The following is a 22064-nucleotide window of genomic DNA, read 5'->3' on the forward strand; positions in this document are numbered from 1 at the left end:
TCATTTGCAAGGTGAAGAGGAGGCAGGCTGCCAAGCCTGACCTTGTTCTCATTCAGCTCCCTGTGAGACATCAATCTGGGTTTCTCCTTCTGAGATTCTCTTTCCTTAGGATCAGTTGTTCATTCCTAGGTTTATCCAGAAGCTGCAGAACTCATGTAGCTTTTGTTTGTGATTAGGGAGCAAAGTTTAATCCCCACTTCCTGCTCTATTAATAACAAACCATCAGCCCTTCTCCACACAAGATAATATTTTGAACAGCATGACACCTTGCTTACACACAGGAGATTCAATCAATACATCTCAAAACACCCTACAAAGGAAAGAAATACAGTTTTAAGTGCATAGGAACCAACGCATAAGGGTGAGACAAGCTGAACAACACCCAGCTGTGTTCTTGGTCCCTTAGGTTGCAGCGCATCTCGCATCAGAAGGAAAACTGCCTGGGAGACTGGGAATGTGGGGTGTGGGACTGGAGGAACACACAGCATCCCACCAACGAGACCCCACGGTAAATATGGGGTTTATAAAAAGGGTCTTACATTTGGATCTTTGAGTTCAGTTTGAAGACTGAATTGGATGCTGGAAAGTGTTGGGACTGTTATAGGGAATTTTCAGGTGGCTCATTTTAGAAATAAAATGTTCAGGGCTGTGGGCTTCAGTTGGACCTTTTCCTAGATCATAATAAATTGTTTTAATGTAGGACACTTCAGAAGACCTAATGCTTGAGCTAAAATCATTGGAGGAGCCTGAATCTTTATCCTGAAAGCACTACAACCCACATATGCCCAATAGAAATGGAGTGGGTATCTCTACCACCTGACTGGTAGCCATCACAAATGTGTGCTTACCGCTTCTCTGGCTGTATCATTCAGTCAAAATCTAATGTCAGCGGCTCTGTTATTGAAATGTTTCTAAATCCTGCTGACAAACTGGCCTGAGGATTTCCTGCCATGAAAGGAGTTTGTTTTTCTCGTGCAGCTTAGGGGTGAGTGGTGTTGAGCAAGAGGACTTGTCAGATGATTCCCTTCAGACATTTGCTATTGTTTGGTGGGAAGATGGACAATTTAATATTCTCAGCAGCAGGCAGATCTCCCGAATCTCTCTGTGATTCAGCCATCGTTTGCATGGGGGGCAGCTCCCATTTTTGTTGTGCAGGAGGATGGTGCTGGGTGTAACCCGTAGGGTTTGCTGCAGCTGTGTGAGGGCAGGTCTGGGAACCAGGAGCTGCAGGGGGAACCAGGCGGGAGAGGGCAGTGACGTGTCATAGCAGCTCCAAAACCCATGCAGTGTCCCCATGACACCACCCTGCAGCAAGAAATGGGACAGGCTGGGGGTAAACCAGGGTGAGAGCAGGGAGGTCATGACTGCTGTGTTTGGCTTAAGGGGAGGAGGGCAGAAAGGTGATTGCTTAAGTGTTGGTGTAATTGTTTATGTTTTCTTTTTTCTTTTTCTTTTTTTTCTTTCTTTCTTTCCTCAGGCCCTGTATCAATGATAAGCTGTTAAAGCTAATTGGTAAGAAATTAAATAAGTAAGAATTCACCACGTGGAAACTGTTTTGCCTGCAACAGAGGAGGTGGAAACCGCAGGGAGAACAGCTGAATGTGAGATACACTGATCTGTGGGGATGGTTTTTGACAGGAGTGACAGTCACGAGCTACTGAGTGCCTTGTGCTCGTAGGAAGGTGTGCAGGTGAGATGCACAAAGCTGGCACTGTTCTGTGTAACATGCCATCTCAGATCGGGCTGCTCTGCTAAGTGAAATTCGGCAAGTTTTTTAAATTGAAGTTTGCAGCCCTGGGTAAAGCCCTTTGGTGTACAGACCAGTTCTGGTTGCACAGGAAAAGACCCCCATCGGCAGGAAACGTAACTACAGCAGGCATTGCCCTAGAGGAGGGCCACCTCCGGACGCAGGAAGGGACGAAGTTGCAGTTTGTGTCTGGGCAGAGATACTGTGAGAAACTCAAGGCATATTTTGCAATGTAGCGTGGGAACTGTGCCCAGAGTAGAAGCACTCACACATGGGAGAAGCAGAGGCAGCTGGAGCAGGAAGTCCCTAACGTCCCACACTTCACCCGTGGCTGCACCACAGCCCATCCAGCTGGGCTGATGCTGCTGGAGAACCCGTCCTGCTCATTTCTGGGTGTGTGTGCTTCCCTGGCTCCCCACACCATGCACCCCCTTTTTTCTTTCTGTCTCCCCCACACTTTGACCTCCCACCATGACACTGCTAGAGCGAGGAAACATTTTGAGCTGAAACATTCATTCCACATTACGTGATTCCAGATTAAAGGCAGGAAATGTTTAACCCTTCAACAACCCACTGCTCTTATCCTGATTTGAAGCTTCTTGTAAACTGTGCACCGGTAGGTGCTGAACGCTGCTGCTTTTTGGACGTGTACGTGCCTGGCCAGTGGCTCTCACCTGTTGCTGTGGGATTAGGGCTGTGGGGTACCCAGACTTTGCATGGTCCCTTCCTCAGCCCTATCTGTGGTTCTCAGTTCTTCCAGCGTTGAGACACATTCACAGCATGGGGAAGATGTGCACTGTCAAATGTATAAGGGAGAAACCTTTGGCTCCGTTTCCTTTGGCTCGTTCCCTAGTGCGCGGTTCACAAGAACAAATGGCTAAAATTAAGTGTATGAAAATAGATAAAAATGAATAATCTTAATGATTATAACACAGGATTTAGAAACAAAACTTCTTGCTTGCTTCAAAGCAGCCCAATAAATAGTGCTAGCAAAATAGCACTTGCATATAGATTATATCACTTCACAGTTCTGACACAAATATGTATTCTGGGTTTTAAAAGCTGCTCCTTTGGCAGATGATGGTTCTCCTGAGAGCCAGTTACTGAGCTCCAGCACAGATTGATGAACACTGGTCAGATATATAGAGTTCAGTCTTAGCTCTTGGACTTGGCTACACAGGTGGTCTTTGTGGAGGAGAAGAGTGGCAGCTCAAACCCTCCATTCACGGCTGGAGCTGTCCCAGACCTACCCCGAGACCAGCAATACTGCTGTAGTCCTTTAGAAGTGATTTTGACATGGGCCTTAAGTAACTGTGGGGACTGGAATGTGATGAAGATGTGGGCTTTTCACCACTGCTCTGAGTTGATGTGGATGGAAAATGCTGATGGCTCTCCAAAGCCTGGGTTCTGGTTCTCTGTTTCAGCTGAGCACCTCAAGATGTGTAGTTCACAGAAACATTTTGGTTCCTTCTCAGAGAACCCGTGGTTTCTCAGTGAACCCTTTTTGTAAACTTAGGAGGTTCTCACTAAAGTTGACACCCTCCATGTTTTCCAACCCAAGGGAGTGGAGCTTGGGTTGTTTAGCCAAAATCGCTGTTGCTGCTTTCTTTATATTCAGCATTACCACCAGCTCATTACTTTTCTCAGTGCTTAAGGGAAAGTTTGTTTCTCTCTAACAGGAAATCTCAGGAGTGTAGAGATTTTATGCCTCCCTCTCATTTCCACATCCCACAGCTCTTTACTGACAGTCACAGAATGTCTGAAGTGTGTGGCAGTATACCTTGTTCTGCTAGTTAAATAACAATGAGCCTTGCTCATCTGAAATGATAAACACATTTGCCTATGGAGTATGAGCTCCAGTCCCCAACAACTGTAAAAGCAGCTCAGACATCCTTGGTCTTCTTCAAAAATAGGGAGTTGAGATAATGGGCTGTTGCACTTTAGAATGATACTCCAAAGACATTTCTCTTTTTTATCATCAGGATAATACTGAGTTTTGAAGTGAAATACAGTGCAGAGCACAGTGTGAAAAGTGAAGGCTCCTGCAAGCAAGTGGAAACCTGGATCCCCATCAAGAAGTGACATAATTCAACTCCCTGCAAGAGTTCAAAGGCTGCATCTTAAAAATCCAACCCCCACTTATCTGATGGGTTTTTTAACCAGCAGAGGAAGTAGTTTGTCTCTCAGTTCAGCAAACACAACTAACAGCTTTTCAAAATGACCAGTTACTCTTTGATAGCATTCTGCGTTTTTGCCTGGAAAGAAGAAAAAACACTGTCCTTAGGAACAGTCTCCACAATCATCCATAATAACAGCACAAGACATACATTCTTTCACCCACTGCATTTAGAAAATGCGCAGCTTCCCCTTGACCTGCTGCAGAGGAGACAGTAAGTGTCTGTGTGATGAGATCCAGAAGCTGTCTTGAAACCCATTTGGATAAAATGGAAAATCTAAGAAATGTATCTTCTAAGGAAAAGAGGATTGGTGTGACAGCTCCTGAATGAATCAGATCTCAGAGCCTATCAACTCATCTATTCGCTTCATATTCGGCATCTTTCCCTCTCTAGGAATCAAACTGAAGCACTGTCATTTAGGATAAGCCTGATGCATCTTGTGATGGATAGAATTATTGCCACCAAAGGAAGCTGACAAGCAGAAGGAGACTCGAAGTTGGTTTGATGAATCTCCCTGCGTGCTCCTACTTATTCCAAAATCTTCAATAATGGGCAAAAATCTGACAGAGCAGAAAGTCACCAGCTGTTCTGAGCTCATCTGCAGCTCTCACAGCTGCCTAGAGAACAGAACTTGCTTGATTAAACTGGAGAGATTTCAGAGAAGAGCAGCAAAACTTTACATGAATTAAACAGGTTTAAGTAAGCAGTGACTGAACAACACAGATGAGCTTACAGGGGAGGAAGATACTGGGCGAAGCCAGTGAGAGCATCTGGGGAGAAATGGCTTGAGTTCAAAAGATTGTCTAAATGCAGAGTTCTTCTGACTTGATTTAAGCATGATTTAAAATGATTTAGGTAAAGAAGTTCAAAAGGCTAAGCAGGCACTCTTGTTTTGATATAAACCATATCTGGAGTTAAAATATTTGGAAATATATTATACACTAAACACCAAAATTATTCTTTTAAGCCTAAGGAAGAGCGATTGCAGAGGTATTCCTTGCCAAACTAAACTAGCACAGAGGCGCGAATGGAGCGGGACAAGGAAGGGAAAGCCAGCAGGAGGAGGGTGAGAAAGCATCCAAGGAGGAGTCTTGCTTTGTCTCCAGAGGTTATCTATGGGACAGCATTTTCTAGGACAGAGACAATGGTCTCTGCTTTTGAGGATTTTAGAATGAGTGTAGAGATCTTTTTAACTTAATTGCATGCGCATCCTATGCTAGTCCCAAAAGAGAAAACGTCAGTTCATAAGAGGTCTTGGAAAATACATGAACAACTCAAGACCAGCAAATATGTCATGTTCTGCCACCTCGGGGTCACACGCTGCCTCTGCAGACTTCAGGGTGATTTGACCCAAAGCCTTCCAGCTTGGCACACGGAAACCTCACTGTTGTAATGGGAAACCATTAGACAATGGTTCTCTGGTACAACATTTCTTTCTGTGCTACAGGAAGGTGCTCCTTCAGCTGGACACCCAGCACAGAGCCTGTGTGAAGCGGGCACCCACGGTACCAACACTTCTGTCTGAGCTGCTTCGTGAAATTGAGATCTGAATTCTCCATTTTCCTCGTACTTTTCAAATGTAAAACTGGGATCACAACAACCTGAGGAATCTGAATTCAGATGTTAAGATTTAAGCTATCTCTCCTGAAAATGCAGACAACTGATGTGTAAATATCCTGACCAAGCAAGTCAGAAGGGGGCTGGCTTTCCTTTTAAATTATCATTTACTATTATCTTCCATGTCTCACAGGCCAGTCTCGTTGTTACTACAATGCTCAGGATGTCAGAAATGCTTCGCTCGGTGCGTTCCTAGCACAGTTTGTCATTCAAGTGACTTTTTCCAACTTCTAGTTACAGTCTCATGTAGCACTACTCACAGTGCTTTGTGCATCCCTGAGGGAGGCAGTACAGCCTGGTAGCTGTTGGGAAGCGTTGGGAGTGGATGTTACAAAGGACACCGGTTTTGAGCTTGGCGGAAGTGCTTCGGCGCAGCTGTGTAACCTTGGGGCAGATCACTCAACTGCTTTGTGCCCAAGTGAACCCAGCTGCAAGGCGTCTTGGAAACCAGATGGTGCACAAGGTTTCAATCATTCAGGAAAATGAAGAGGGATATGGGGAGGGGGGGAAAGAAAAGTTAATTCTGTAGTACATTGCTTCCAACAGAGTTGATTTGGATTTAAGCAGAATAACTGAGAATTTGTCTTGATAACCAAAATCTCTCCAAACCCCACCCCCTGCTCCCAGCCAAAACCACAAACCCCACCATCTCCCCTCAAATTGCTTTTTCCTGTTCTCCCTTGACTTTTTGTCAAATATCTTCTCTCCAGAAGTTTCATTTCAAAGCTCCAGTAGAATACGTATTTCCCTTTGGCAGCCCAAAGAGACTCAGAATAGGATTCTATGTGGCTAATCTTGGATATTTTATGTGGTCATTTTTAGGCACTGAATTATGTATTGTTCTCTATGCTTTTCATGCTACTGCTCTCCTTCCTCGGCCTCGCTGAGCATCAGTGGCACAACAGTGTGCTCTGGTGCTTCAGTACTGTGCTGTGAATAAAAATGCTGAGCTCAGTCATCCCCTGTAGATGGTAAGTCCTGGCTTAAAACCAGTATCAAAGCTACTACCAGTTTTGTATTGCCAGTTAATGAATGAAGGAAATGCTATACTCAAATTTCTGTGGCAGAATAAATGCTAGTCACATGTTAGTATTTAGGATAAGACTTAAATATTTCAATATTTCTTGGCCTTAGCTAAAACGTGGATGGTTTTTTTCCCCACCAGTGCCACAGGAATGTGGGAATACATATGTAGGAGTGCAAACATAGGAGTACTTGCGTATACTTCCAAAGCAGGGTATTAGGAAAAAAATATTTTTAGCCTAACATAAACAAAGAACATTTAAAGATGTGAGATGTACATTTTATATACTACTCAGGAAAGGCCTTGTCTGATTTTATTAGTTGCTACTGAAAAGAAAACATTGACAGTTTTGAAACGTGTTGAACTTTCTTCCCAAATAAAGGGTTAGAACTGAAAGAGCAAGTTACAAGCAAATTTAATAAGACAGAGGACCTAATTCCCTTAGGCTTTTGTGAAAACAAATTTCAGCAGGCTGTCTTCAGTAAATTTAGCCCTAACTATACAGTACCAGAATGGTAAAATATGTAGTTGCTTTTCAAAACTGGCACTCACTATTCTGATGCAAACAGTGTTCAGCTCGCTTGTATCTCACAGTCTCTTTGCTCATTTTCATGTTAAAGATTCACTATTTGAACGATGCTGTTAGTAATCTGAGAGACTGAAATCTCATGCTAACAAATGCCCTACCAAAATGCCAAGAGGACAATAGCCCAGCTTGAATATCAAGCTGTTAATAAACCATAAGCTAAAGTACAAATCCCTTAATATTGCTTGAGTCCCTGTTTGGTTGCACCAACTTTCTGTTTCACTCTCTACTACCAGTTGAAGTTCATTAAAAAAAAACAAAAAACAAACCAAAAAATGCAGTTGCTTTTTGTGTATAGAAGAGTTTTAAATTAATCAGAACGTCTCAGAATGCCGGCCGTGGAGAACAATAAACAAAACAGAAGGTGAGCTGTAGGTAAAGCAAATCCAAGTGATGCAGAAAATAATGAGCAGCATTGTCCAACAGTGGGGCAAATAAAACGTAAAACAGAATTCCAAGCCCTGAGCTGTATGGATACTCATCAGACTCAATTTGTATTTTTGCTGTTCATGAGTAAAACGTTGAGTTAACTCAGTACTGCTGCAGCCGGGAGTGTTTTTCCACATCCATCAAACTAGGATTTCCCCTCCTGTGTTCCTCAGTGTAAATCACTGAGTTTTAATCCATTCCATGATCCTGTGAAGTGCTTGGGTGGTGTGTTTAAAGAAAAGGTCGTTGTACCACGGCTTTTGCATGGTCCAACCCAGTTTCTTTCCACTTCCATTAGGAACAGAATGATGGGTGCTTCATACTGTTGTTATTGCGACCGTAAAATTGGCCAGCTCACAGGATGCAGCTTCAAACCCCTTGGCACGCACAGAGAACCACTGCAGTGAGACACTGCCTGTGAAATCTCTATTGACAGACTGGTGATTTGGATGCATTGCAAGGTATCGAGTAAAACCTTGTTTTAAGGCAAATAACAAAACAATAAATTCCTGAAGCCAGGTATTTCAGGCATCATAGAACCCTTTCTGCTGAAAAATAATTTAATAAATGTAATAAATCAAATGTACTTTGTGTAAAGGCCTTGTTTCTTTAAAACATCATCTTAAGCATGAATTCTAACTTGTTTAGAAGAAAGGTTATATCATTTCAGATCTCATCCTTGCTCTTGGTTAATACAGCCCGTTTGCTCTCCACAGGTTTTATAGCCACACTGCTCTATTTGTTCCTCATTGCCATATAGGAAACTTACACAAAAATGACAAGTAGACCATTGAGAATCTGCCTACAAAATGCCGCTAAAAGTAGGTATTGTGCCCACAGAATCCCTTTCAGAAATGATATGTGTTTGAAGAAAAATAATCTGAAATAAATTGTGATATTTTTGAAAATATCTCTAGGAAGAGACTCTATAGAAGCTTGCAAATCTCCCCCCCATGTTGCTAAGAACACCTTCTAAACTGCAGTTTTTGAATTATTATATTTGTTAAATTATTACTTTTCACTATTTATGCTTATCGTTTACTTTTTGCCTTTATTTTCCAGTCTTGTGACTAAGCAAATCTGTTTGGTTTTGCTTGCTCAGTATAGCTCATGTCACTCTCCTGGTGCCTTGCTGTAGCTTATTGCCTACACCGGAGAACACAGCTGTCCCCAAGAGAAGCCACTCCTCTTAACAGTAAGATTTATTTATTTTATTAATAAAATCTACATTTTAAGCCTAAACTATTTGACTGCATTCCTTTTGGAGAAGAAATAATTTGGGACAATCTATACCTTAAATCAGTTTCTACATCCTTGCCCCAAGGAGAATGTTCTGTGAGTTCCTCTGATGAACTAACATGGAATTGTTAAGGAAGATGTGTAGACAAAATGAAGGAAACTCTCACACAACCCAAATGCTGTATTTTGGAGATTCCCTTAAACACCAGTTTGTTTGCTTGCCTTTTGTCCAGGGGTGTGGAAAACAATTTTTGTCAGCTACATCAAAGCGTAGTGGCAGATTTCCCTTTGGAAGTCAGAGCCTGTTTCAAACGTCTCTTCAAGTCCTGCATATTTGGAGACTTGGGTCGGACAAGGTGGAGGCCTCTTCGTTTCTCTCCATTGCAGCTGCCAATCATCCTGCTGACCTCCTGGCAAAGCTGCTGGAAGGCTTCGTGCACGCCCTCGCAGTTCTCCCGCGCTGAGACTTCATAGTAAGTACCTCCCAGTTCGCTGGCCAGCTGGAGTCCTTCTTTGGAGGACACCTGCCTGGCTCGCAGGAGATCTCCTTTGTTTGCCATCAGAAGCAGGGGGATGTTAGCATTGGGGTGAATCTTGCGGATGTGCTGGTACAGGGGCCGGATGACGCGGTAGCTCTCGTATTCTGTGATGGAGTAAACGAAAACGAAGCCATCTGCCCAGTAGATCGAGCGGTTTATCTGCTCCTGGCAGCAGATGCTGTCAGTGTCATCCTGCCGTCAAAACCAAGAGGTGTGAGATTAGAAAACTGAGAATAGGGAGCAGATGGAGCAGTCATACAGCAGCGCTGGCTGCTCAGAGCGGTGTTTTAGTGTGCGGCTGTTGCTCAGCGCAAGGCAGAAACCTCTCTGTTTGCTGGGGATGCACTGGGGACAGGAGAAAGTTCCACTCTGTATCAGTAGCATGTTAAAGCAGCACAAAAATGGAGAGGGATCAAAGCCACCATGCTGAAAATAAGAGAACAACCTAGTGCTGATATTGACAAGTTCATTTTGAATTCTCATCTGGTGAATCCTTACAACAGTGACAGTAACCTGACCTTGCAGTGTGGGTAAAATGGTGATCAGCATGGTAAGCACTAAAAAATCTCAGCAGGCTATTCACACTGCTGCAAGAGAATGGCAGTCCCTGAGCTGCGTTTTATGGCTCTTTCCAATTCTGTATTCTGTGTCTCCATGGATGGGGGTTCTCACTAACTCCATTAAGCGAAGCCTGACAGGTTTTACTGCCATACACTTCTTCAAATAGTCAGAAGCACAGTTACTCTGAAAAAGCAATTTGTTGTAAATAACCAATTACTGGAACTGAAAATGAGGTGAAATCTCATTGCTCGTTTGTGCAGCTGCAGTGGGTTTATATTAGTGTGTTGCTGGTCACACGTTTGTTCTGCCCAACACAGCTCCTACTCATACAGCCATTATAGTCACCAGTGTGGAGAGTATAAAACAGAATACAATACCACAATACCACAGGGCTTGAAAAGAGATCAGCTTACTTTTCAAGACGAGGCTATTTTCAGCTAAAGCTCTCTTCTTTGTTATCCCTGCTGGCGAATTTCCCAACTAGACAGGGAGATCAGTGCTGCAGTTATTACCAGTATGCTTGGTTTGATAAGAACGGACATTCCTGTCAATAATCCAGGCTTTCTGGAACCTTGCATTTTCTTCCATACCCAACAAGGCACTGAACATATTCAGCCCTTGCTGAAGTTATAGGGAATTAGAAGATCCTCTGTGTTCTTTAGTGGGAGTTCAACATCACAAATAGAGCCCAACTTTTTTTGTTATTATTATTGCTAAATTCCATTCAACACATCATCATCAACTTCAGTAGTACTTAGGGGAGGCATTTTAAATCAACATAATTAGCACAATAAACAATTCAGCTGGTTGGCTGGGGAGGACAGATCCAGCATAACAGGTCAGATCTTATCTTCCTAAACTAACACAGGCAACATTTCAGATCCTTCAACATCATTCATAAATTGCTGTGTTGTGCATGTATGAGTTCATTCCAAAGGCATAGAACACCTGGAAAAGTGTTCAGAGGTTTTATAGCAGAAACCTAGTTGACCATAAGAAAGAATAAAAAATATATGTGGTAAAAATGTAGTCACTGTTCATTATTAGTTACGGAAATTTAAAGTATTAGAACGTATGCTCCAATATCTGCCTGTCTACACAGCGCATATCTGCCATTCCCATATGTTTTAACAGGATTTGTGTGCACTCAGCAACCTCCCAAACCGTATTGCTTTTATTTAGACATCTAAACATGAATTATAAAGCCTGAGTTCAGGAAGTGAGCAAAACTGATTCATTCTTTATGGCACACCAGGCAATTGGAAGAAGGACTACAGTCAAGACTCTTCTGTGGGAAGGAGGAAGCAGAATTTCTGAAGGCTCAGATTACAAATTAGGCTTACAGCTTTCAGCAGCAGTTCTTCGAACTGACTGCCCTTTTCATATTTCACTGTGGCCAATACAGGCATTGGCTCATTGCACTTAGTAATTCTTTGCTCTTGCCAGCTCACAGTAATACAAAGCTAAATCTTTAATGTATTTTTCCATGAAATTGCTTAACAGATGCTCTTATCACCCTCCTCTCCGTGCTCCCCATCCGAGTAAAAGCAAAACAAAACAAACCCAACCAGAGCTGCATTCAGAAGGAAGATGGAGCCTCGTAGAAGCACTGCTTCAAAGGCAAATGAGAGCAAACTCAAACCAGGATGGGGCAGAGTGTGGGAAGAAGGGCAATTTGCACTGTTGGTGTCTGGGTTGTGTCCAATCTGTAGATAATTAGCCACCCTTCACGTCCTGCTTGCCTCTTTTCACCAGCAAACTCCTTTTATGGGGGAAAAGAACTAATTGCTCTGGCAAGCTTGAAAATGCTTTTGGAGAAGGTGTACATCTGAAGGGAACCCTAATGAGCAGAAACTCTCAGTTACTCCAGCTAGGCCCACCCAGTAGTGAGATGGATGGATAATCCCCACTGGAATGCTTTACTGGGGAAAATCAAAGGCTAATGGGCCACTTTTTAAATGGAAATCTCTGCTCCAGAATGAATTTTGAAACACATAGTTGTGTGTGTAGGCCAAGCAGCAATGAATCACCTAACAAAACCAGTTATCTCTTTGCTTCTGTTTCTCTCTTAAACATGAACATTTCCGGTGTGGCTGCAGCCCTGAGGATTCTACATGACTTCCTCCTGAAATGCCTGCACACAGCAGTCTTTCTTACAGATCTTACCAGCAAGACCAACCCATTCTCACTCTTAGCGAGTTCTGGTCAGGAGCGGTCCTTTAAAACGCTTTCAGATACATTATTTAATGCCAGCAGAGATCCAGGCTAAGATAAGTGCGACTGCGGGAACTGTTGAAACTGTGCAGAGCTTTGAATGGGACAAAGAAAATGAAACTCTTTCCTAACTAAATTAAAATAGTTTCTGACTAGGAAGCCTCAGTTGTTGGCGTTACTGCATTTTGTTGAGCTCTGGTTACAGTCTCTAAATTCTCAGATGGAGTTTTAATTAAAACAGGGAAATCAGAAAATAAACACGTATCCGGTGTGAAAGGAGGAATTAAATTGCTTCACTCCCTCCTTTCTTCGAGGGATAGAGCAGGGAGGGGACTCCCTTTGCTAAGTTTGTTGGGCATTCCCCGTAGCGCCAAACCACCACTGCCAGGTTCTCTTTGCAATGTCTTCTCTGTGCAAACTGGCATAGGGTCTTTGTACTCTGAAGTCCCACTAGAATAATGGGAAGACTTCTAGAATGGCTTTTCAGAAGGGTAGATTTGGTGGCAACAGGAGGGTGCCTAATTTTACCATGAAATCCCAGCTTTTTTAATAGGAATTATTACTCCCCTGAGATTTTCACCTTTCACATAAAACCAAATTTCATTCTATTCCTGCTCTTCTGACATCACTTTTATCATCTTGTTCTGCAATTAAAACTGCTCTTCAGAAAGAGACATCTTAATTCTGGATTCTGTTTGGCTCCCGGTCAAGTACTAAATCTATAATATCTCAAATACCAATAGAAAGAGGGAGTATGTAAATGCTAACGGCTGAGAAATAAGAAATGAATAAAATTAAAAAACAAGCAAGGAAAGCATTGAAAAGCACTCTAGCTGAAATAGCCACTTCTGTGAGAACTGTCCCCTCAGAAAGACACAGATTTGTTTTAATTCTGACTTACTCTTAAAGGAACCTGACTTAACCTCTTCAGGGGCTCATTTTGGTGGGGTTTAAGGTGCACCTGTAAGTCTTCATTTGGGTTTGAGCCCAGGTGTATTTCTTCTGGAAAGCTGAGTTATTTACAGATTAACATGCTGGCAACAAACAAGAGACAGTAACCGTGTTGTAAAGTACTGATGCACTGAGAAGATGTTTTACCTCCAGTGAAACAAAGGGAGTATCTTGCACCTGTAGGGAGATCTGTTCCCCATCTATGGTGAATTTTCTTGAATACAATGCACCTGGTGGAAAAGCAAGATCATTAGAGTCAGGGACTATGACAACAAAGAAATAGTACATAAGGGGAAAATGGAAGTGCTGAAAGTCAGAATTTGAGGCTTATGATTCATAGCTGTGTATAGAGAGGTGAGTGGAACCAGGGAGAGCGTGGGGCTGCTTATTTAAGTCAGGTGGTTCTGTATTTGTTATGTGGTTGAATGCTTCCACTGTATCTCCAGGATGGCATGTAGGAAAGACAGCACTTAGTATTGAGTCAAATATTCAGTTAAAGCGAGTGCATGAATCCCATTTGGGTTTCCAATTTGTACTGTTAACTTTTTAAAATGTAGGCAGTATATATTTTTAATCTCAAGCCAAGCTATCTGGGTGTTTACTGTAAATTAAGTGAACTGCTTCCTTTTGCATTTTCATTATAAGAAAGGAAAGTATTCTAGGTTTGGATGCAGAGCAGGTGACTATATACGGAAAGCACAGATCCTCTTTGGGATTTGTGTGACTTTAGCAGTCAGCTTGGTTGAAATCCCTAAAGACTGGACAGTTTGAATTGGAGTTCTGCTTAATGTGAAGGACTGATTTTCAAGGCCATGTCCTGGCTCAAAGAATCCTAGGGCCGACCCAGCTCTTTGAAGAGCATCACTGTTCTAGGCTTGAGTTTTATTTTGTTAATGGAGTCCAGATTAAGTGACAAAGAAATCTTTTCATCCTACAAACTATCCATGGTTATGATAAGAACAGCTTCAGAGATTGATGCTATCGCTGTTTTTCTTTAGAGCTTTGTGCAAGTCACATGGATCTACAAGAAATGCTATATCTGCAGCTGTTGTATGACCTTTCAGTGTTGTCCAACTACAATTGTCATTGCTACATCTTAAAACAATGTCCATCATCTCAAACCTAGAGAAATCCTATCTACTAGAGAGCAAGGACTGCAGGCCAACAGGGCAGCCAGTTAGTGACAGTAATGCCATCTCTTTGAAAACTGCCTGTGTAAGACTTGGTTCAATGAAACAAGTGCTTTTATTCTAGTGGTAAATATTCTGAGCTCATAGAAGTATTTACAATATAAGGAAATTCAACATAGCGAAGTTTGCTGTGTCTGGATCCAACATTATCATATTATATATTAATACTGACTGTGAGGTAATATAACCCTCCTGGGGGGATTTTTTTTTTTTTTTTTTCCAAAAACACATCAGCTTTTAAGCTGGAAAAACAGTGCTGGTTTATGGGAAAGTACTGCACCCCTGAACCAAGACCAGGCAACATATCGCTCTTACTCTGTAATACACTGCAGAAAAAAAGACCTGGTACTTCCAGACACTGGCTGTGCTCTGCCTTACACTCAGCTGAAGGAAAAGCATGCTTGAATGGTCACAAATACACTACCACCTGTTTCCTATTTCTGGTATATTTGTTTCTTCTACAGCATGGCTGTTGGGCTGGTAGCTTAATGAGAAAAGCATGTGGTTCTCGGCAATGATCCACTGCAAAGCTCAGAAGTCTGACTTGATGTACAGTCTCCCATAGAAAAGATGAAGGAAAAGAAAGAGAAATAGTGCAGGCAGCCATCAAGGTTGCTTGGGGTCAGTGAGAGGGGGCTGTACGGAGGAGCTTTCAGACTTCATTTCATCACACAAGCAGAGATCAAACGTGTCTTGTACTTCCATCTCCGCTCCTTGCTCATTATTCTGAATTCACCGTGTGTCTTCAATTCAGTATGTGTCACTGCTTTTTATCCCCTCCTTTTTCACCCCCTCAAAAAATGTTAGCCTACGTGTGGGATGTGCTTGTAGGTATGAGCACAGCGATCCTTTCTACAGTCCTGGCTAAAATAGTCAGTGCTTACTTGGAACAGAGGCTGTGAATTAAACAGTTCACATGAACACATCTCCTGAGATGTCAGAACAAAACAAGAAATGAAGTAGGAGTTTGCATGGCCACTTTGCTTATCTTACAGAAAGAAGACTTCAAATTGAAATTCTCCATTGCCACAGGAGCCACCAAAAGAAAAGGAATACACGGGGAAGAAAAGTTCTGAATTGCCTTTTGTGTGCTTTGGAATTCCTCTGGCTTCCCAGGGGCTGCAGAGAGCAGCACTGGCTCTCTGTGGTTTGGTCAATATACAAGTTGTTCCTGGAGCCTGTGCTTTAGTATAGGTATATCTCCTAGCAATCCTTTTACTCTGATCCTTTTCCATCAAGCTGGGGGGAAAAAAAAATGGCTAACAGGAACGTGAATAATGAGGCTTTGATTTATTGCTTTCATAGCTTGAGGCTATTAACTGAAAATATGCACCTCATGGACATCTAACACTGCTCAGCTTTCCTGTAATGTGCACCAGTCACAAAAGAGCGTGGATTTCTTTTCAAGCTATCTGCAGCACTGCAGTAGAAAACAGACTCACCAGCGTTGGCTTCGTAGTCTCCAATAAATCTCTTAGTGAGAAAGCGCACAACCAGAGCTGTAAAACAATGAAAAAAATATGGGCCTCTAATGGGAACCAAAGGCAGAACACATGTAGTATCTTACTGGAAGAGTTAGTATAATATGAAACCAACTTAATCTTGCTATTGCTCACTTATTGTTCTGCAAATCCTTCTCTCTGCACTCACAAAAAGGGATTGGGGCCAAACTGTGATAGCTAAAGCAGTGTTTTTATTAATTTCTGTTGTAAATCACCCCTCACGTTCAGTGAGGCTGTGTGGTGTGGGCCGTGGGGGACCGTTTGTTGTGACGGCAGATGCGACAATCTGACCTTTGGTTTAGAATAATTTAGGAGAAGAGTAACATGCCAAACCCTTACAGTACTGAAATGGATCCAAATGCCAACTCTAAGGCCTCTGTGCCATAACAGAAGTGTGGCTGAGAGATCAAATGGCTCTGCCCAGCCTTAAAAATCCTCAGTCCTCCTCTTGAAACCCATTAGTGATATCTGATTACATCCAGCAAACAAACTGCATGTGCTGTACACACACGGGTCATGCTCCAGTGCTCTGGGCCTTCTTATTCATCTTAACCCGTGGTGCTTTCATGCACTACTGGATTAGAACATTTTCCTTTTTCGTGATCTCTTGATAACATTTAAAGCCCCTTTATGGCCACGGTGACTTATATTCCTCTACTGCTTTCATCTCAGCAGATTCCTAAACATTTTCAAAACCACTCCATTTTATCCTGCAAGCAACTGTCTTGTAGGTTTATTTCGTTTAAAATAGTATGTATATTTTTCACAATATGTACTGAGTCGCCTCCTTCGTACCTTCAAATGAAATTGACCGTGCCCTTCAACAAAGTAGCTTAAAGTAATACAGAAATGTAGCTGCTTCAAATCTAAAACAACTAAACACGTTCCTGAGAGCTGTGGAACCCCAGATGTAGTAAAAACAGATCACGAGCCATCTATTCCAAAGCAATAATGCTCCCTTTATCCTTCTTTCCTCTTCTGTCCTTTGCAGAATAGTGCAGGCAGGCACATCCTGTATGCTGCTATTTGTCCACACAGAAGTCAGCATTTACAGCAGGAGAACAGAAATCACTAGCCCCATTTTTGGGGGTGTGGACATGAAGATGCGGTTAAATGATTCACACAGGGCCACGGAGATTCATTTGTGAGTACAGAACTCCCCACTCTGCGCCCTGTCCTCACGCTGCCTGGTCACAGCCCTGCAGCAAACCTGCCTCACAAATGAATCAGAACAAGCCAACAGCAAAAACAACGAAGCAACTTAGAATGTTTTGGCTGCAAAGGTGATGAGAGTTTTCACAGCCGTGGCCGTGAGCTGCAAACCTGCAGGTAGCACGGCAGCAAACAAACAGTGTGAGCAATGCCCGCGGGCTTACCTGTCTTGCCAACGCTGCTGCCACCCAGCACCACCAGCTTGATGATTTTGTTGGGCACGCAGTCTAATACTGGATACTCTGGTATGGGAAGCAAGAGAAAGTTAGTAGAATACTGTGACATGGTATCCTGAGAGATGAGACGCATGCCAGAAATGAGAGCTGATCAACTCCAGTAGGAGTTGGGAGAGAAGAGAAGGAAAACAGCTTCTCTGCGTCTGTTCTTGGCTGTGTGTCCCTGGGAAGAGAAGCCTTCTCATTGCATTTAAGTCGCTTTCCCGAGGACTGTTAGAGCAACCGGCCTCCTCTTCCGATGCTTCTGCTCAGACAGCGACTTTGGAAAGCAAAAGGAAACTTTTTGATCAACCCCCGTGAAAACTGACTCCTCCGCTCGGCAGCCAATCACAAGTGAAGCCATGACATTCCTCCGGCCGGGCACCAGCGTGTGCCTCCATCCACCCACCACGCTCCCGCTCCCCGCTTTATCTCCCCGCTGCCTGTTTGATGTGCTTCCCCTTGGCTCCTCGCTAAAACAAGGTCCTTCTGGCTTTCAGTCGTCGCAGCAGTATTTGCAGTGAGGTACCATCACCCCAGCGCCCTGCTTTCGTTCTGCTTTAAATAATCCCATTCTGCCTGTCTAGTTTCTCTGCATTTTCAATTGATTCCAACTCCACGCTCTGTTGTTCTCCCTGGCCTATTGTGCCCTGCAGTAGGGCCCCTTCAGAGTGCTGGAGCTGATGGGATGCCCCTCTTCAGGAAAATAAACCTCTTTTTTTTTTTTTTTCCTCTGCAGAATTCCGAGAGCAGTGGGTTCATAGAGTCACAGAATGGCTCAGGTTGGAGGGGAACTTAAAGATCATTCATTCCAACCCCCACCGTGGGCTGGTTGACCCCCACTGGATCAGACTGCCCTGGATTATTTCCAAGTACTAGCTCACGTTTGTATGCTCCAGGATACATTTCTTCTACATCATTTTTATGTGGCGATAGTTGCAATGGTCGATTGGAAGGTGGATCAGCACCATGTTGGGGCATTGCTGTGTCTTTAAGCATGGATAAGTGAATTTGGGCTGACAACAGCTATGGGAAGGCTGAGGAAGGACTCAGGATCCTTCAGCGGGGTGAGCCAGACAGAGGGAGTGAAGAAAGAATGACTTCTATAGGAAAACCTAGTGTAGTGTTGAGACAGCTGGCAGCTGGAAGGTCTGTAGGGATGACAGCATGTAACTGTACACGAGCCACAATCAACTCTCAGTTATCAAGGATAATGGGGAGGGAAGAGAACGCGAAGAGAGGTGGGGAGGGAATGAGCCAGATAAAGAAAAAACTGCAAATAATATGAAACAGATGTAAATTAAACTACAGAAAAGATAGTCTGAGCATTCATCTCTGCAGAACTGGTCAAAAGAGGTCTGCAAAGGGCTTCAGACTGAGATGGGAAGAGGAGAGCCTGGTGCCTGCAGCATACAGCTGAGACGTGCGCTCTGTCACGCTGTGTGGGAAACAGATCCTGACGGAAAGTGGCACCGCAGCTAATCCACCCACAGGCCCCGGAGACCCAGGCGTGTGGATTTCCCCTGCCCTCTGCATGCTCCTGCCAGGCAGAGGGTAGGCACGGTTCCTTATGGAGAGGCTGCAGCCACCAAAAGAGCTTTCTGTGCACAGACGCTTTCGTGCAGCTGCTTTCAATCACAGCATACACAGAGCTCTCCCAGCAGGTTTCAGAAGCCGGGCCATGGCTATGAGCAGTACGAAGGGGAAGCAGGCCAGCTTTCTCGTTTGCCACTCCTTCTCAAAGCAGTGGGTGCCAGATTTTCAAATGATCTTCATTTCCATGCCAGCCCCACAGAGGACCTAAGCATGTCACATGTGAACTGGGTGCAGAGCTTTAGAGAAATCCAGCTTTGGTGCACAGCAGTCCAGCAAAATAAGCACAGGATAAGGAAGATTCATGAATGTGTCACTTTTCCAGCGCACAGTTTCCCCTCTAAAAACTTCTTCTGAAGCAATATTTGTGCTGAGTTGTGTAAGCACGCAGGGTTATTACTTTGACCATCATGACAGTCAGCTGAGGAGGAGTGGGGCAAAAGGTCTGGAAGGCTCTGCAGCTCATGATGCTGAGAGGGAGCCACCAGATCACGTGTCTTCTGGGACTTGACTCCTATGTGAATAGAGTAAATGAGCTTCCAAATTTTTGGAAACACCCAAACACTGAAAAATCTTCTCCAGGATATTTCAGTCGGGCGCCTTAATCTTGCAGAAGTTTTGTAAGAACAGGCAAAGTGAGAGGAAAATTTCACAGTCTCATGGTCAATAAGCAGGGCACTTTGAACTGTGTCCTTGAGCTGGACACATTATAAATTTGGGGATTAACTAGCAATGGTATGTCTCTAAGTATGATGCTGGAACCCTTGTTACCATTTCTTATTAGAAGCATATGCTAGTGAGTAATATAAAAGTATTCATCACTACAGCTCTCCTATAAAAACAAATGGCAGTAATCTATCAGTGTCTAGGTGGCCAGAAGGGTTTCGGTGCAGGGAAAAAGGCCAGATAAGCTAAGGAGTACCATGTAGAACATTCTATACTAGCAGGGGCATTCTTAGAACAATACGCATCTGCTGACTTGCTCCGGAAGAGGAGATACTGTTGACAGAAACAGAAGTAAATGTCCTTTGGGGTAACCAAATGTTGTGTCAGTGCTGAGCAACTCCAGAAGGTTCTCAAGAAGTGAGTGCACAGAAAGCTGGCAGGGAGGCTTTAGTCTAGATAAATGTAAAGCAATGCATCTAGAGAAGAATGACACAAACTATGCTTAAATGATGCTGAACTTGGATGCGGCACTCATAAATAAGGAAGGAGACCCTGGAGTCCTCGCCAGCAGTTCTCTGAGATCAACATCTCTGCGTGCAACAGCAGCAAAAAAAGCCAACAAAACTTTCAAGGGGAATGAAGAAGAAGACACGGGGCAGCTTTTTGCTGCTTACAGAAAAGCTCCGAGCACCCCCAGCTCCACCCTGCAGCTCTCTGCATCTCACCAACGCAGTGGGGTGTGAGAAGGGGCAGAGCTGGGCAGCTGGAATGGCCGTGGGCATGGAGCAGCTTCTGGAAAAGCTGAGTGCAGGTGCTGGTGCTGACACCCAAGAGGAACTGTGTGGGGGCAGGAATGAAAGAAAGCCCAGTGGTGAAGGAAATGTTGAACTGCTTCTTTTGGCAGCCGTGATGGCTTCTAGTTGCCTACAACAAACGTGGGAGCGGTTTTAGAGCGCATTTTGGAAGCAGACCAATCGATCTCTAGTTCCTTTGCTCATACAGCTCAATCTCATTTTCTCATACCCTAGCCCAGGCTTCTTATGCTTCTAACCAAAGCCCGCTGCCACTGTGTGCAGGATATGCAGGAATCTCTGTCCAGATGTAATGGTTGTTTGTTTTTTTTAGATGATAATAAAAAAGCAACATATTCTCCAAACGTTGTAAATATACTCCCAAGCTCCTTTTTTAAACAACAACAACGAAGGTAACGTTATGGCTCTGATCCTGAAGAACAAGCCAAGGAAGATATGTAATACAAGCCAGAGGTTTTGAATCTGATCTTTATCTGATTTTCTGGATTGTCAGAACTGTCTTTTCACTGAGTGAAACCATGCAGACAATTCACACTATTTGAGATTGTATAACCCTTGGCATGTAGGATAAGAATTGTTTTCGAAAGAGATTTTAATTGTTTGTGTACAATGGACTTATATTTAGCTTAAAAAGCGCATGTTTTTAATTCAAATTCTCTTGGAAAAACAATAGCTTCAATTAAAGGGGGAATGTTTGCAAAACTCGGAGCAACTTTGAAAACATTTGGATGATTGTGGAGGTTTCTCTAACCACTGGCTGGGTTGCTCCACGCAAAGATATGCGCCTTTGCATGTTGCACAGAGAATATGTCGTTTCCACACCAAAATTGTAAAGATGTATGGATTGGTCTCTGTTGCTTTTGGCTATGATTTTTATAAGATTTTCTGTTTTTAATGTTATTGCCACTTGTACATATTTTCAGAGATGAAGTATTCTAAAAATAAAAGTGTTTGTTGTTTACCATAGTGCTTTTCATACAGGGACGTCAAATTGCTTTCAAAACTGGATATAATTATTCCTTATACACTTGACAAAGGGAGAAACAGATGAGCAGAGCTAGAATGGTCTTGCTAAGACCACCACACGTGGAGAAAAAGACTCATTCCCGCTCTGCCCAGCACTGGCAAAAGTGATCTTTCCTCTAAAAGTCTGTTTGCAGAGGTTGCATTCACCCCAGTGTCTCTCTGTTGTTTTTGTACAGTATTTTGACGTTATGGCAACACTGCTGGAGAAACAGGCTCGTTTCTGAGCAGAAATGCAAAGTGTGGTGCTGGGGAAAAGCCACTTCTGCAGATGCTGGGATAAATCTCACTGCTGGTGGCTCGTGTGTGCACCCCCCTCTCTTCAGCGTATTCTAAACAGCATAGATTGATCTTTGCAGCTTTGTCTGATTGCCTTTGTTCTGTGTGGTAAACTGGAGGCCCAAAGGCCAGCTCTCACCCTGCAGTGCTTGGGCACTAAACAAAAGCAGCATTTTTTACCACCTTGTTTCACCCAGTAACCCTTCCCAGCTCCTGCCAGCTGGAAGGGCAGCTGCAAAGCACCTCTGTAGAGGTGAAACAAGATTGGAATAGTGCTGAATGTGATATGAATGAGGAGCTAGCCTTTCTCTACATATTTGGGACTGCGCCTTGTGCAGACATTAAAAATCAGGCCTTGTTATTCAGCAGTACTCTCGGGAAGATGTCATCTGGGGACAAGACTGTCATTTTGGCACCATATTTTTACCCAGCACAAAGCTGTTCTGATCCTGAGGCCAGAGGGGAAGGAAGTGTCCTCAGATTCTGTT

General features: G+C 43.5%; 2 protein-coding genes across 4 annotated transcripts in view; one reads left to right on the plus strand and one right to left on the minus strand.

The window, feature by feature from the left end:
* USP12-like (ubiquitin specific peptidase 12-like) overlaps nt 1–22064 on the plus strand; it is a 73695-nt gene that overhangs the window by 22051 nt on the left and 29580 nt on the right. For all 3 annotated transcript variants that reach the window (XM_046940033.1, XM_046940032.1, XM_046940031.1), the window contains exons 6-11: nt 407–508; nt 1478–1512; nt 3730–8041; nt 8297–8401; nt 8683–8775; nt 9053–9292. The gene's annotated coding sequence lies outside the window, so the exon portion shown is untranslated. The remainder of the gene's footprint in view (nt 1–406; nt 509–1477; nt 1513–3729; nt 8042–8296; nt 8402–8682; nt 8776–9052; nt 9293–22064) is intronic.
* Nucleotides 8765–17481, minus strand: RASL11AL (ras-like protein family member 11A-like). The gene is made up of 4 exons (XM_420297.8): nt 17153–17481; nt 15717–15773; nt 13232–13314; nt 8765–9550 (listed from the first exon to the last, which is right to left on the minus strand). Exons 1-4 carry the CDS (start codon nt 17295–17297, stop codon nt 9083–9085), a joined length of 753 nt encoding a protein of 250 aa, XP_420297.1. The 5' UTR covers nt 17298–17481; the 3' UTR covers nt 8765–9082.

Source organism: Gallus gallus, chromosome 4 (assembly GCF_016699485.2).
Source record: "Gallus gallus isolate bGalGal1 chromosome 4, bGalGal1.mat.broiler.GRCg7b, whole genome shotgun sequence".
NCBI lineage: Eukaryota > Metazoa > Chordata > Aves > Galliformes > Phasianidae > Gallus > Gallus gallus.

Excerpts from the sequence above, each read along its gene's own strand:
- RASL11AL (XM_420297.8), bottom strand. The coding sequence starts at position 17,297 with ATGCGTCTCATCTCTCAGGATACCATGTCACAGTATTCTACTAACTTT. Across the intron at positions 15,774-17,152 it reads CAGCAGCGTTGGCAAGACAG|CTCTGGTTGTGCGCTTTCTC; the intron begins GTAAGCCCGCGG and ends ATTGTTTTACAG. Across the intron at positions 9,551-13,231 it reads CTCCCTTTGTTTCACTGGAG|GATGACACTGACAGCATCTG; the intron begins GTAAAACATCTT and ends TTTTGACGGCAG.